Raw genomic sequence first — 14,613 nt, 5'->3', positions numbered from 1 at the left:
GAGTAATAGTGAGAGAAAGATGATTTCACAGAACGGGCACTGCACAGAGATCTGTGCTTAAGAGGAGAAAGTCCTCTGTTTCTGGGAGTATTGTGCTAGGGGCCAGAACTCAAGAGGGACAAAAGAAAAGGGGAAGCAGTTCAGCAAGGTCATGTCAGGGGGTAGTTTGGCACAGGCAAAAGCGAGAGAAGATTATAAAGGGCTTGATGGTGAGAATTGGGAATTTGAATTCAATACAATTAGAAGATCCTTTCAAGTTAACAGAGCTGAGGGTGCACCTGAGTGCAATAGGATAGAGCTGAATATGAAGTTGCTTATCATTCTGTAGCCTCAGTAGACATGGGGAACAACTACTTACTTTTATAATACATTTTTAAAAATTGTGGTGGCAGCTGTTGAAGGCACCCTGGCTTTCTTACCTCAATTTTCTCTTTACGCTGTTAGTCAAAGCAATCTCTTTCCTTGTACGTTTTCCTAAATTATTTCATGTAACAGTCTTCTTTGGACTCGTCCACATGTTTTTTTTGTCCTATTGAAAGCTTAGATATGCCAGTAGTAGGTAGAGAGAACTTGCTAGTGTCTACTTATGACATCCAGTGTATCCCAAAATGAAAGTTTCCTTTTCTGTGAGAGCATCCTTAGTTTGGAGAGGTCAAGCGTGATCCACTACAAACCCCAGAGGCTTTACAACTGTCCTTCTGCCATGCCACTTGTTTCCTTTTTTGCGTTTATTCATTTCATGACTTCTCCCCACCAAATGAACATTTTTAACATTCTCCAACTTCTAATTCTGCTCGCATCTTCCAGAGTGCTTGCTGTCTCTCCAAGGTTAGTATCTCCCAATTTCAGAAGTATACTTTTATTCCATTGTTAGTTTTTCAGTGAAAATACTGAATAGCACCAGACCAGAGAAGACACTATATATCTACAGGCTGCTTTTTCCTCTATTAAACAGCAAATTGTTGATAGATAGGCTGTTTTTATGTCCAACCAGTTATGTGTTTTCTTTCTGCAATTTCTTCTACCCCGTATTTTCTTATTTTGCACATGGAAATGGCACGCAGGACAAGGTCCTTCATATCTGTTTCACATCTTACTGTTTCACTGTCCCCAGCAGGGCAGTTACCCTGTTAAAGAAGGAAATTCAGATGTTCAAATACAGCCTGTTCTGCACAAGTCTGCACTAGCTGCTCTTCTTATCCCTGGGTAATTAAAAAGTATGTGGCTTGCTCCTGTACTACTCTGGATATCCAGTCAGTCAGTCAGACTATTTTGCAGTTCCCACCACCCTTTGTATTTGGCATAGGTACTGTGTTTGTACTTGAGGTCGTTGCCTGCCCTAATCAGTTCTTGAATATAATCATTACTGAGACCTTGGGGTTTGAGCCAGTTCTTAAGTAGTGTAAAGTAAACTTCGTTGGGACCTGCTGACATGAGTGTATCTAGTTGAAATAGTGTGTAATGTGTTCTTCTTCTGCTTCTAGCACAAGTTCCCACCCCAGTGCTATTAACTGTGTTAATCATGTAGTCTTTCTTTCCTGTCATGCAGTTTTTGTTTTCCCAGTTACGACGTTTATCGACTTCTCTTGTGTTGTTAATTTGATTTGCATCTTAACCTTTCTTATGTTTCTTCCTTCAGGCTTATCTTGTGACTGCCTCTTCGTCCTTAGTGTTGTGTCTTTGTTTCAGTATTTCTGTATTATGTATTTGTGATACTTAAGGCATGAGGGGGAAATAAGAAATATTTACCCATCTTGGGTCAGCTTGGAGAGGGTTCATAGGGAACAACTATTCCCCTTCTCTTCCAGTAGGACCATTAAATGAAGCTAGTGGGAGCCAAATTAAAAATAAACAGTGGATAGCTGGCCTGGGACTTTTTGCTATGGGAAGTTGCAAATGCTAGGAGTTACCTGAGATCAGAGGGGAGACTGGACAAATTTATGGAGGATAAATCCATTGAAGCTCACTAAATGCATAAAGCCCGTATCTGATTCAGCAGATTTCTGAGCTGAAGAACTTGGTGCCTGGCAGAGCATTAAATGCAGTATGATACACCTTTTTTTCCATGTTTTTACCATTTTTAGGAGAAGTTGTGTCACTTTATGGTGACTGTTGGAAACAGATGTTAGGTTAGATGGACATTTGCATGAACCAGTAAAATCATTCTTTTTCAGAGCCTTGATTCAAGCATCTTCTGCTGTGTTCTGCAACAACTTCCCTCAGTGGACCAACCTGCTATTGTCTTTTTTTAATATTCTCATTCAGAAACAGCTTAATCCTTTGAACTCCTTTTTTTTTCTTACTGGAATTTTTTTCTTGTGGGAGGACTTACCTATGAGTACTATTCAATAAATTTAGTCGTCTTTTTTTTTTACAAAATCCTTGTCCTTATTTTGTTGTCCTTATTCCTTCCTTTGTTGAGACTCCCGAATGCTGTCATTTGCCATCACTTTTATCAAAATTCCCTTCAGGTTGTCAAGAGGTGGTTCTTAACTTTAAAATCTTCTCAAATCTAGACTAGCTGCCCCGTGAATCACTTCTTCCCTCTCAAACAAAAATAAGTCCCAATACTTTCCATGAACTGTCTGTTTACAAAGCAGCAGGCTAACACAAATAGCCAGGCAGGGAAGTCCCACAAAATACAGGATTTTGTAATAGTTCAAGTTGCTCAGAAAATACTAATGCTTTTTTCCCCCTCTTCTGACTTTTGTGGGGTTTAGTAAGTTTCTGAAATAATGTTATCTTTCTTTCTCTGGCTGTCATTCCTGAGCAAGTTATATCTCTCTATATATGGTATTCAGTCTTGCCAGTTGTCGCACTTTGGCTCTGTGCTGCTAATTAAAAAATAAAGAAAAATGGAAGTTTGAAAGTTTCAGGGGTAGAAGAAGGAAGGAATGAAAACTATTTCAGACAGAGAAAAGGGCTAAGCAAGGGTCCAAAGAGTGAATTAAAGGGGAAAATGTAGTTGCAGCTGGGCCTTTCTCCAGTGTTGATCCCTGCAGGAACGGTGGCAGAGGTGGAGCAGGCAGAGAAAACCACGCTTAGAAATTCCTGTACGTTTCTATTAATGGAAATGTTTTCTTTCTTCAGTTATTTCCCCGAAAGTGCACCTGGCTGTATGTTATCAATAACACCTTAATGTCCTTGTCAGGTATGTATAAATACAGGGAAAATTAATAAAATTACAAATAGAGAGAAGTATTTAAAGTCATAATTCAGTACCACGTATTTTGATTGTACTGAAGTAGAAAACTGTGCATTATTTCTTCTGTTTGTGTAGGAAGCTTTGTTTCAAGAGTGTTTTAATGTGAAAGACTTTCAGAGATAAAACTGGACGTTTACAAGTAGTAGAGCCAGTTGTCTGCAGTGTCCCACCATATTTTTTTAATTTATTTATTTTTAGTTAGTTTGGAAAGGTTCAGCACTTGGAATTTGTCAGACAAGAGTTGCTTCTGCCAAGGCTGGAATTTGACTGAAAATGCCTAGAGAATCTAAACAGTGTCCTCTTCTTTGATCCCTGAGCTAGGAGAGTCAGAATATGGATGGCTTTCATGTGTCCGAACAAGATGAGGGAAGGTTTAACATAGGTGCATTATCAAAATGTAGATGCTGTGTTTGATCATTCTCAGTGTATTGTAGCCTGGCAGCATCTTTGGTATGAACCACATTCAGAAAATAAATCCACCCTAAAACAAAACCAGTCTCAATTTAAATGAGAATGAGGTGGCTGTGAAATATAATACTAATCCAGCAGACTGATTCTTGAAAAAAAAATATTTTTCAGGAGTTGTCCTGGAATAGGACATTGTAGGTAGGAAACAGGCACTGTGGCATGCACACTAATTGTAGGACTGTGCTTTTAAAAATGCAAGATTTTGTGTAACACTACTTTTATGGATTTATAGATACAGAAGATGTCCTGATATAATTAATTGTTGGTGTATAATTACAGCCTTTAAAAATGTATACATAAAACTAACTTTCAGAGCTGCTTTAATGTTACTGAAATGAACTTTGAGTTGAATGCCATGTCTTCTCTATATTATTGTTGTCTTGTTTTATTTTTCTTCATAACTGGACTTGAAATATCTGACGCACGTGCTCTGTTTCTCTAGAAGGTAATTTTCTATACATACATTTTTGTAAAATGTGCAGTTCTCTGCTGGAGGCATGGCTGCAATATCAATTCTGCTTTTCTCTCTTACAGGGAAAACATTCCAGCTCTACTCCCATAATTTAATAGCTTTGTTTGAACAAGCCAAAAAAACAGGATTAGCTGCTCATATTCAAACCCATAGGTTTCCTGACAAAATATTACCAAGGTACAAATCTTTCACTTACAGACAATTATTAACAAGTGAAAATTCCCATAAATACTGTTTGTGCTGTTGAATTGGTAGCATGAAGGGCCTTCGGCATCTCTTGTTGATGCCTTTTTTCCGTAATTGTTATTCCAGGAAGTTTGCCTTAACAACAAAGATCCCTGATACAAAAGGATGCCACAAATGCTGTATAGGTGAGTAGGCGTTCAGTTTTGCAATTTTTTCCCTGGCCTTTGTTGTTGGGCATGGCATGTCTTAAACTCATTTCTTTTTAATAAACTTACAGTTAATTCATTGTTCAGAAAACAGTATGACTACATTATTTCTTAATGCTGTGCCTAACTGGTGCATAGCTTTCCTTTTAATTAATGTGGAGGTCTTTATGCTCTTCAGTGGAAAAGCATTTTTCATATCAGCTCTTAACCTAGAAATGTTGCTGTCTAGAGCAAGATCCAAAGGGGAACCCTGGAGAATGCCAGTAGCACACAGCTGACGGGTGTTGCACATACTCGTTGAGAGCTGCTGAAGCTCTCAGTGAGTAAATCGATGTTTGGGATCACTGGCTTCAGGCAGGCACCCAAGCCAACTAGTTACTGTGACCTGCAGACTGCCTGCGAGTGTAACGCTTGTTACAGAATCCTAGACTTGTTGCACATGCACAAATACCCTTTCTGCTTTGTCAGTTTGGCTCAAGCTTTGACCTAGATGCAACTTTTAGCGATGCTAACTTGAAAAGAATATTTTCCACAAAGAAAAGGCTGGACATGAATAAAAATTATGCCAGTCTGGGGAGGAGTGAAGCCATCGCCCAAGTTTTAAGTGCCCAGAAAAGAGTTAAAGCTTGTGGAGTTACAAGGTTTGTCTTTGGCTTCACTGACTTTCAGAAAGGCTTGTGTTTTCTACAAAATACATGTCCTTTTGAAAACTGGCCCTAGTGCTGTGTGTGAGTGTACCTTTACACTCTTAAAAATGCTTAAGCAGAGTATAAAGTACCTAGTTTTCAAACTTGGGATATCCCATTTAGCTCACGTAAAGTGTCTACAGTAGGCGTATTTACAAATGATTCCTGAAGTCAGGCTGGTCTTGTATCCAACTGAGCTTAAAAAAAACAAACCCCAAAGCCTTCATCATATTATTGCATTAGCTGTCAAAGCTCACAAGAAGTTATGGGGCATCTTCACTGCTTGGGAATTTTTTTTATTTAAATCACAACTTGACCTGGACCTTTCACTCCCTCTGCTCACACAGCCCCAGGAAGAAGGTGTTACAGCTTTTCTGGCCGCTCAGCATGTGGCCTTTTTACTGGGACTCAAAGAATGCCAGTGGTTATTAATTATAAGTATAATTGAACTTGTCTGGAATGTAGCACAGTATTAATCACTGTGGACATTTGAATGGCAAGCCAGAAGGCTATTACCAGTGTGAAACTGATACTATTTCTTAAATTATTTGTAAAGACAGCTGCAGGGTTTTTTTCAAGTATGCATTGAACTTCCTGGACTTAAAACATTTGCGGGTTTTTTTTCCTGTTTTTTTTGTTTGTTTATTTTATATAGTACGAAATCCATACACAGGACATAAATATCTGTGTGGTGCATTGCAGTCTGGAATTGTTCTACTACAGTGGTATGAGCCAATGCAGAAATTCATGTTAATAAAGGTAAGTATTTCACTTTAGTGTAGAACATTTAATCATTATATATTTATTGAAATAACCTTTCCAGAACTTGTAATGGAAAGTACATCCCAGGCTAGTCCCATTTGTGGGTTCTGAACACTTGAAAATCTGGCTTGACACATTTTGACTAAGAAAATCTTGTGACTGAAGTCAGTCAAGTGTTGGATCAAACCCAGTACCAGCAATAACAGACTAACATACATCTCCGCGCAACATAATGTTGCTCACAGCTCATGCTGTCTTAAAAAAGCACTCTTGTAGCAGTGAAAAATTCTTCTATATCTTTTATACTTCGTGCATGTTATTTTAGGTTTCTTATTTCCAAGGTAAAAGGAAACTTTACAAATGCCTTATTATGTTTTTTCCAGCACTTTGATTTTCCTTTGCCAAGCCCTTTGAATGTGTTTGAAATGCTAGTGATACCAGAGCAGGAGTACCCGATGGTCTGCGTAGCTATCAGTAAGGGTACTGAACCAAATCAGGTAGTTCAGTTTGAGACAATCAACTTGAACTCTGCTTCTTCGTGGTTTACAGAAATTGGTGCAGGTAAGACTGTTGGTCCATCTTGCAGCCATGTTATTGTCTGATAACTATTGGATTCCTCAGAGGCCATTTGGAAACCCTTCAGGCTAGGCAAAATGATGCAGCTTCTCTACCTAAAGCATATTGAAGCTGATCCCAGGTTCTTCTTGTGATGACCTGCCAACTTCAGTATAAACTCTTTTTCTTAAAAGACTTCATTTTTAGACACATCTTTTATTTTATAAATGTCCTTAAATAGTAATGCAGACCCTGCTGATTGGGTTCTCGTTTGCGGTTGCATACTTTTTCCTGGGGGCAGGCTTACTCCTCTTTCCCCTTCTCTCCTCTGTAAAGACTCACATAAATGCATTCTTGTCTGTCCTCCAGCCCTTGGGGGAGGCTTGTCATCTTCAGCTGGCTATTAATAAGTAGAAGATTTTGTTTTATCTTCAAAAGCTAGTTGATATCTTGCAGATGCCTTTCTCTGCTGGCTCTGTTGGATATACTTTTTTACATTTAAATACTGCTTTTTAGCAGCTGTACCAAGGACTTCATTAATAAAAACTAGAAAAGCTATTAAATCTAGCTTAATATCAGCAAAATAACCTTTCCAGATGTGGATTTATGGGAAAAGAGCATTTTTTTGGGAGCGAAGATTCCCTTGATGATTCCTTTTATTCATTATTGTGCCTCTTCATGAAGGAAGCTGACTTGCTGTGCTGAACTGTAACATAAAATGTATTTTAGGCCAATAAACAGTAGTGCTTTCATATTAAATACATGCTTTGAACGGATGGGTTTGTCCTGAGGCCCTGTACTCCTCCCAGAACATTCTGGGATCATATAGCCTTAAAAAAATTTTGAGAAAGTAACAAATACTGTAGATTGCAAAAGGCTCGTAGTGTACTGAAAAGGCTGTAGCAATTGGTGAGACGTTGAGGGGAGGGGAGACTGCGATCAGTCTTATGATGTGATATAAAATAATCTGTTTTCTTTTTCACAAGGCAATCAGCAGTTAGATGCCATTCACGTAACACAGCTGGAAAGAGACACTGTCCTAGTCTGCCTGGACAGTAAGTAACATGTCTCTGTTGGGCAACTTACTACACCTTGTGCAAAACTTGTTTTGCTACAGTTGTTGATTTTAACTCTACCCACGAGTTAATTTTTCTCCCTTCATTACTAATTTGTGTTGTAATATTTCCTAACAGATACAGTTCAGATAAGTGGTTTTTCATTTTGATTCTTGTGATTCCACTTCCCCTCTTCGTGTGTGTATCATTCTTGTTTCTTTTCAAAATGAAGTGTAATGCAGCATTACAGATCAGAATTCAAATATATGCCAATCAGAAATTTTCAAAATTTACTGGGAAAAAGTGACATTTGCCTGTTGCATATGCTAGCAGGACAAATAGCTAACACTCCATCATACACAGTAATTATAACCGTAATTCTCATGCATCAGAGGTAAATACATCAATGAGAACTTTGCAATGACTTAGTCTGCCTAAATTTCCAACCTTTATGTTGAATTCACATTTCTGCACTGTTTGTTACTTGCAGGAAGGCTGTCAGTAGAGTCTAAAAACATACAAAGTGTATAAGAAGGTTTTCTATATTTATTTTGAGAGAAGGATACTATTGGATTCATTTTAGGCAAATACTGTAGATGTTAGGCTTGGGCATTTTTTTTGTCCCTGAAAGATGAAATTAGTTTTTCGTACTTAAAGACGTCAGTAATCCTTTTCAGCAGTGGGTTTTAATACTTGTTTTTCTGTTTTTCTTGAGAATTTGTGAAAATTGTGAACTTACAAGGGAAATTGAAGTCAAGCAAGAAACTGGCCTCCGAGCTGAGCTTTGATTTCTGCATTGAGTCAGTGGGTAAGTGATTTGCTTCTCTATTGTCTCTCAAGGACTAAGAACTCAGAGAGATGAGTGTTGAAGGTTTTTTAATAATCTAGACTGGTCTAGTGCACCCAGTGGGGCCTGACCCTAAAAATTGCATGTGTCAGGATATTGTGGGCTGTCTCTTTGTCTCCACTGACATGCAGAAGAAAATAAGGCCAGATAGTGTGTCAAATCTGCGTGTGTTTCCATCTGGTGTCATTTCTGTTTTATAAGTAGGATGTATCATGATTTAGTTGAAAAAAAGGCTGACTAGTTTCTGGTCGTTTCCATAGCACTGAGAAAAACGTTTGGGGAGGAAAAAATGATTTAGTAATACATAAATTTGTGTAGTCTTCTAAAAGCTAAGATTTTATTTAAAGTGATAGCACATCCATTTTTTAACAGTCAGGGTAATAGTATTTGAATCTAATTCTTAGAGGACAGGCTGCTGTCTTTAGATTATTAGAGGACAGCAGCCTTGCTTCTAAAACTTGAATTGTAATTGTCAAGCAAGTATTTCTGCTGTAATAAGCTCTCAGAAGTATCTAATTAATGTAAGTTTAATAATTCCGTATCTCAGAAACTGAACTTCTTTCTGGAATCAAAATCAGTAAAGACACAACTTGTTTTTGTTAGCAGTTCTGTACAACTTGCATTTCTGGGTTCCTCAGGCATCTTCCCTTTAGAAGAAGATTCTTGACATAGGTATTTTGTATTTTAACAGCAGTTGGTAAAGCAGTGCACATTCTTTCATACAGCATCTCTATTTAGATATGTCAGACCCGTCCTGAAGGAAGATATTTTTAATCAAGCCTGTGATTCTTCCCTAAATTCTGAGATGTTCTAATTAACTGCTGTACTTCTATCATACAATATCTTCTGCTGACGCATGCATAACATGACTTGACCATTGCCTTTTCCTTGAACTCTGAAGGAATTCATAGACAGAAGCATTTATCCCAAAGTCTTGCACTTACCAGCTGACATTGAATAATGTAAGCGGTTCTTTACACTCCAAGTGGTCTCCTGGGAATTCAGGGTATTAAACAACTCTTCATTCTCTGATTGCAGGGTGGAGTGGGGAGTAGCAGGTGAAGATTAGTCCAAGGCTGTTGTGACAAACATTGCGCTTAGGACTCTGCTGAATGCCTTTGTTCTGTGTATTTAGGACATGGCTAATACCAAGCAGATACAAAATGTGACTCAAAGTGATAGTAAAGGAAAACAAGTAGGATTTAGGAAAATAAAACATGGTGTAAAATATGTTTCTCTAACACTGCTTAGAGAACACCAGGCTCTTCATCCATTATTTTCAGCAGTCTGGTAATTAAATCATTCGGAGCTGGTAGCTTTCTGTGTTCTCTCTTTGGCCCTGAATGGAAGACTCTCCTCATTTTTCATACTTGCATCTATTTTGAAGTAAATATAATAACTCAAACGATCTGTAATTTCCAGCAACCCACAGTGTTTTGGTTGGCAGCATGTTTATATACTTCCTGGTGCTTTCTCCAGAATCATTAGGAAAACAAAGATCCAGAGAATAGAATTGAAAGGGAGAAAAGGAAAAACCAGAGATGCCTATCTTGTCCTGGCAAACAGGGAATGTCTGAGTGGTATGTTTTGAATTGCACTTTAAAAAGTAATGTGTGTCTCAGATCCAGTTTTTCTACAGTGATTTTGGAGTTTGGTTCTTCTACCAGGAGTCCAAGTCTCACCACGTACTTTTCTCCACATGCTTCCCATTATCACTGCTAGTGAGAAACCCAGGTTTCTCTGGTTCAGATAAGCCATGCTCAGGTCTGATTTTGTGTTTCTCCTTTGCAGTGTGCCTTCAAGACAGTGTGCTGGCCTTCTGGAAACATGGCATGCAGGGCAAAAGCTTTAAGTCAGATGAAGTAAGTAATCTCCCAGTCTCTCCAGATTTAATTTCTTCCTGTTCCTTATTTACCACTTGATCCTTTGGCCCCTCTTCCCTAGTGCTAATGCTCGTGCTCCATGTTGTCATTCCTTCAGCTTGCTGGTTGCTTTCTCTGACTTGCATGCATATGTTTCTCTTGGTAAAGCTCACATGCTTTAGCCAGCTCTGTTCCCAAGAATATCAGAGTCTGCTCAACTCATTCTGCACAGAGCCAGTAGAGATCTGGTGTAAGCAGCATTTGGGTTTCTTGGATCTTGGATGAAAAGCTCGAGTTGGCAGCATCCCTTTTAAAAAAAAAAAAAAAAAAGACACTCTTTTTTTTTTATTTTTTATTTAAAGTGTCCCTTTAAAAAAAGTGTCCTTTTTTCAAAAAGAACACTGTTCTTTTTGATGGCGTCCTCTGTGAAAATGCAGGGAAAGCTAGTCAGTCTCTGCTGACAAAGATTTGATCAACATACTCCATCTGTGCCATCAAGTCATCTAGACTGATAACAGTCTACAATACAAAAATTATTTTAAATAACTTGTATTTTACGAAATTTAAAACTTTTTTTTGCTTGGCATCAAATTACCTGATTCAGTCCTGTAATCTGCACTAAATTGTATTTGAATTTTTCAAAAGACTAATCTCTTTTTTTTTTTTTTTTCCTTCCAACTCAGCCCAATAAATTTAATTTTGCCACTGAAATGGACCTAAATGTCTCCATTTTTCTACAGGTTACCCAGGAGATATCAGATGAAACCAGGGTTTTCCGCTTACTGGGATCAGACAGGTAATCACCTTGAAGAAACATAAATCTTTTATTTTGTTTAAACCAGCTTTCTAGCTTCCAGCTGGAATTGGCTTCCAGCCCACCACAGATCTATCTGTAGGCAGTCCTGGGGGAGGCAGTAACACTGTTTCTGCCTGCAATAGCCAAAAATTTAATTAGTGATTGCATCTGCGTCAAAAATTATTACTAAGAGCCCCTGTGACCTCCCCCACTTTCCACTGCAGAGACAGAAGTGTGAACACAAACACAAGCATATAGAAAAATGGTGTGAGGAGATAAGCCGCAGGGAGAGATGAGAGCTGCCTTTGGCATGTGGTAAGCAGGGTGCCCAGTGCACTTCTGGAAAAGCTTACTTCTGGCTTGGATTTTTCTGGTGAACTGGTGAATTATCTTGGCAGTTAGTTACTTAAAAAAAATCTTTGCTGCTCTGGACCTTGAGGTCTGGAAATAGCAGAGCAAACTAGATCGCATACAGGTTTCAATGCACAGTGGTCTAAATTCACCCATTACCCATAACATGCAGATGATTCCTTGCAGCTGCAGAGGCTGGGAAGAGGTGCAGCTGCCTCCAGGTTTGAAACCTTAGCAGAGAAGCTACCCCAGTCTCCGGATTTGGACATGCGTACTTGTGGTTTCTCAGATAGCCAGAGTGCTAACTGTAGAAGTAGATAGTAATGAGTCAAGAAATCAGTTCTAATCCCTGATCTTCTGCTCCCTCATTTGGCCTTTGGGAAGCCTGGCTCTGACTCGCTTTCTGTAAGTAATCCATAATTCTGTGTACTTGCATTCTTGGATCCCCAGTCCAGAAAGAGAGTGAGAGCGTGCTAGCTCTTTTGAAGAGGAGGGGTAGCCTGTACAAGAAACAGCTGAAGTCTTTGCTTTGCACCTGAGTCACCTAGGACCCACTGTACTTGATCCCTGCACTTGGAAGTGGAGGGAGGGTCCTTGCCACTGCTGACTCTCAGATCTCAAAAATACAAACACAGTGCAACCTCTGACAATGCATACTCTGCCTTTTCTGGCTGTTATCCCTCTTTTGCAGACAGGCAGTGGTAATTTCCTTCCCTGTTACTCCCAGCAGAGCAGGGGGCGTTTTATTGCAAGAATGATCTTTTGCTAAGGTCCACTGCGGTACAGATGCCATATGTATTAGTCCAGGTATGTGCTGAGCCACCATCAGTGAATCTTTCTTGCGTACTGGAATTGGTACCTTTAAATGGCTCATATTTCTGTGTTGGGCTGGTGAATACAGGAGCATCCTAAACACACAGAGGGATTGGAAGCAGCATCTCATCTGGTCAGCTTGCACTTTCATAGAAGACATGCATGTCTGAATAACAACTTAGTACAAAGCACTTCTTGGGGTTGGAGGTAAAAGTCCTTCTGCTGTGTGCAGTTTTGCAGAGAAGCCATTTTCTTCCATTTTGATCTCACTGAACTGCCAAATCCTTTGTTTTGTATTTTTCTATCTCTGTACAAATGGAGCAGGAGTCTTTTCTGCCATTCAAGTGAATGAGATCTGGTAGCACGTTTTTGGCTTGGATCCCTTAAGAACTACAGAGTTGCAGAAGTGAAGATCAGGGACAGAGACTGTTAAGAGTGAGACTTCATTTGAAAACTCTTCGAGGAATGTGACATGGGAGGGGAGTGTGTGCAATGCTAACCCTGAGACAGGGGCTCCCTTTGAGAAATCCAACTCAGAGTTCAAGTCACACATTTGGCTTATTTGATACGCAGGTAGAAAACAAAAAGCAGAGAGAAGTTTAATCTTAAAAATGACAGGATGTTGTCCTAGGAACTGGTGCAGAGAAATGCAGGAGCTAAGCAGTTCAAAGGGAGAGGGGAGGTCAAAAGCCTGACCATATCAGCCACTGAGATGATTGTTGAGGTTCAGCATGGGACAGATGTGTAGAAGACAGCGGTCAGCATGCCAAGACAGGGAGAGACAGGTTTTCCAGAGGAGCCTGCAGGAACATGATCCAGCAGGACAAAGGCTGAGATGGGGTTGAGTGTTCCTATGAACCCATCAGCTGATAAATATTTAGAAGGGAGGAGAACTGTTTAGGTTAGTAGCTGATGCTTATCGCAAGATGTAGGAGGTATAAACATATTCGGGCTGCAGATGATAGGAGGGTTGCATCTCCTCACAACGCTGGCTCTGAGATAACTTCCCAATCGAAGCAGAGGACATAGCTTATTTCAAGGTGGAGGGTATCAGTTTGGAAGAGGTTTGTAACACATTGCATGTGGCTCTGTGGTTGAGAGGGGCGGGTTCTGGTTCAAGAAGCTGCTTCTAGTCCTCTGTTCGTTGTATATTCCGCTTTAGTGTTTTTATCAGAAGTGATGCTGGAAAATGAGATAACTGATTGAAAGAATAGAATACCCAAGATATTTAGGAGAACCTACATCACTCCAATTTGTAGAAACCTGTGACCAACAAGTTTGTTCCTTCTTGGTAGTTATACCATGTGCTTTGTATTTTGCCACTAACCATTTTGGATTCTGTTTGTGTTTGATTGCAGAGTGGTAGTGTTAGAAAGCAGGCCAACAGAAAATCCGACTGCACACAGCAATCTCTACATCTTGGCTGGACATGAAAATAGTTACTAAGCAACAGTAACCTAACGCAAATAACAGAGTGAATTTGCCACACGAGGAACAAAGAAGCGTTAGGAAACTCAGTACAAGCGGGACTGTGACTTACTGTTTCTTTTCTTGACACCTAAATGATGTTGTTTTAAGGTGGAAATCAATACATTTTTGCAGCTGGGAACAGCTGGTTCTGTCTCTTGCCACTGTGTGGTTGGTTATATCGAGTTTGCTTAATAAAAGCTATGAGATAAATAGCCCTTTACTCATTAGTTATAGGGAAACAGAGCCTTTAAAAAAATGTTTTGCAGTAAAGGTGCCATAAACTGTTAAATATTTTACTTCCCTTGGATTTTCCTTATATTCTGTAGATATAGATACAGTGCTGGCTGTTTCCCTGTTTTATACTGAGTCTTATTCTTAATAAAAAAAAGATTTGTGTAGGAAGTGAAAGTATCTGCAAAGCTTTTTGGTTTTAAATCTGCCATTCAGTATGGCTTTGTATAATAGACTATTTAATCCTTATTTATTAATCTGCTGCTAGAATGGTGTAATGTATCTAACTTTTAGCAAAGGAAGGTTGCAGAGCAGCTTACAATTTTTTTTACAATTGTATAAATATTTGATTATTCTTTTTTCTTGTAGGGATGTAGTGCATTATTGAGGGGTATGTTACAATGTTGGTTGATCTTGTAAAAATGCAGTTTTGTACAACAAAGTATTTTGTATTGATTTTTTTGCCTGCAGAATTGCCATAAAAGGGATTTTCTTATTTACTACTAGATGTAGGGTGTGTGTACACAAAATATAATATTGATATCAGACATGTTGCTACTGGGTGGGTGTGTACAATATACATATGTGTGTGTGTGCATGTGCGCATGTGTGTTAAGTTGACCGGCAGTGTGTATTTTTTTTATATAT

The 14,613-nt window shown here is 39.1% G+C and overlaps 1 protein-coding gene across 2 annotated transcripts in view; it reads left to right on the top strand.

Annotated features, from left to right (window-relative positions):
* MAP4K5 (mitogen-activated protein kinase kinase kinase kinase 5) overlaps positions 1 to 13,710 on the top strand; it is a 46,340-nt gene extending 32,630 nt beyond the window's left edge. For both annotated transcript variants that reach the window (XM_009574802.1, XM_009574810.1), the window contains exons 21-31: positions 3,091 to 3,151; positions 4,116 to 4,118; positions 4,208 to 4,322; positions 4,458 to 4,516; positions 5,879 to 5,982; positions 6,369 to 6,546; positions 7,527 to 7,595; positions 8,311 to 8,403; positions 10,234 to 10,304; positions 11,045 to 11,100; positions 13,623 to 13,710. In XM_009574802.1, the coding sequence (XP_009573097.1) occupies positions 3,091 to 3,151; positions 4,116 to 4,118; positions 4,208 to 4,322; positions 4,458 to 4,516; positions 5,879 to 5,982; positions 6,369 to 6,546; positions 7,527 to 7,595; positions 8,311 to 8,403; positions 10,234 to 10,304; positions 11,045 to 11,100; positions 13,623 to 13,710 (897 nt within the window). The remainder of the gene's footprint in view (positions 1 to 3,090; positions 3,152 to 4,115; positions 4,119 to 4,207; positions 4,323 to 4,457; positions 4,517 to 5,878; positions 5,983 to 6,368; positions 6,547 to 7,526; positions 7,596 to 8,310; positions 8,404 to 10,233; positions 10,305 to 11,044; positions 11,101 to 13,622) is intronic.
* The last annotated feature ends 903 nt before the right edge of the window (positions 13,711 to 14,613 follow it).

The sequence above is a fragment of the Fulmarus glacialis genome, unplaced genomic scaffold (assembly GCF_000690835.1).
Source record: "Fulmarus glacialis isolate BGI_N327 unplaced genomic scaffold, ASM69083v1 scaffold18280, whole genome shotgun sequence".
In the NCBI taxonomy this organism is placed as follows: Eukaryota; Metazoa; Chordata; class Aves; order Procellariiformes; family Procellariidae; genus Fulmarus; species Fulmarus glacialis.
The sequence above is the reverse complement of the archived record's forward strand: the minus strand, read 5'-3'. Positions and strand labels throughout refer to the sequence as shown.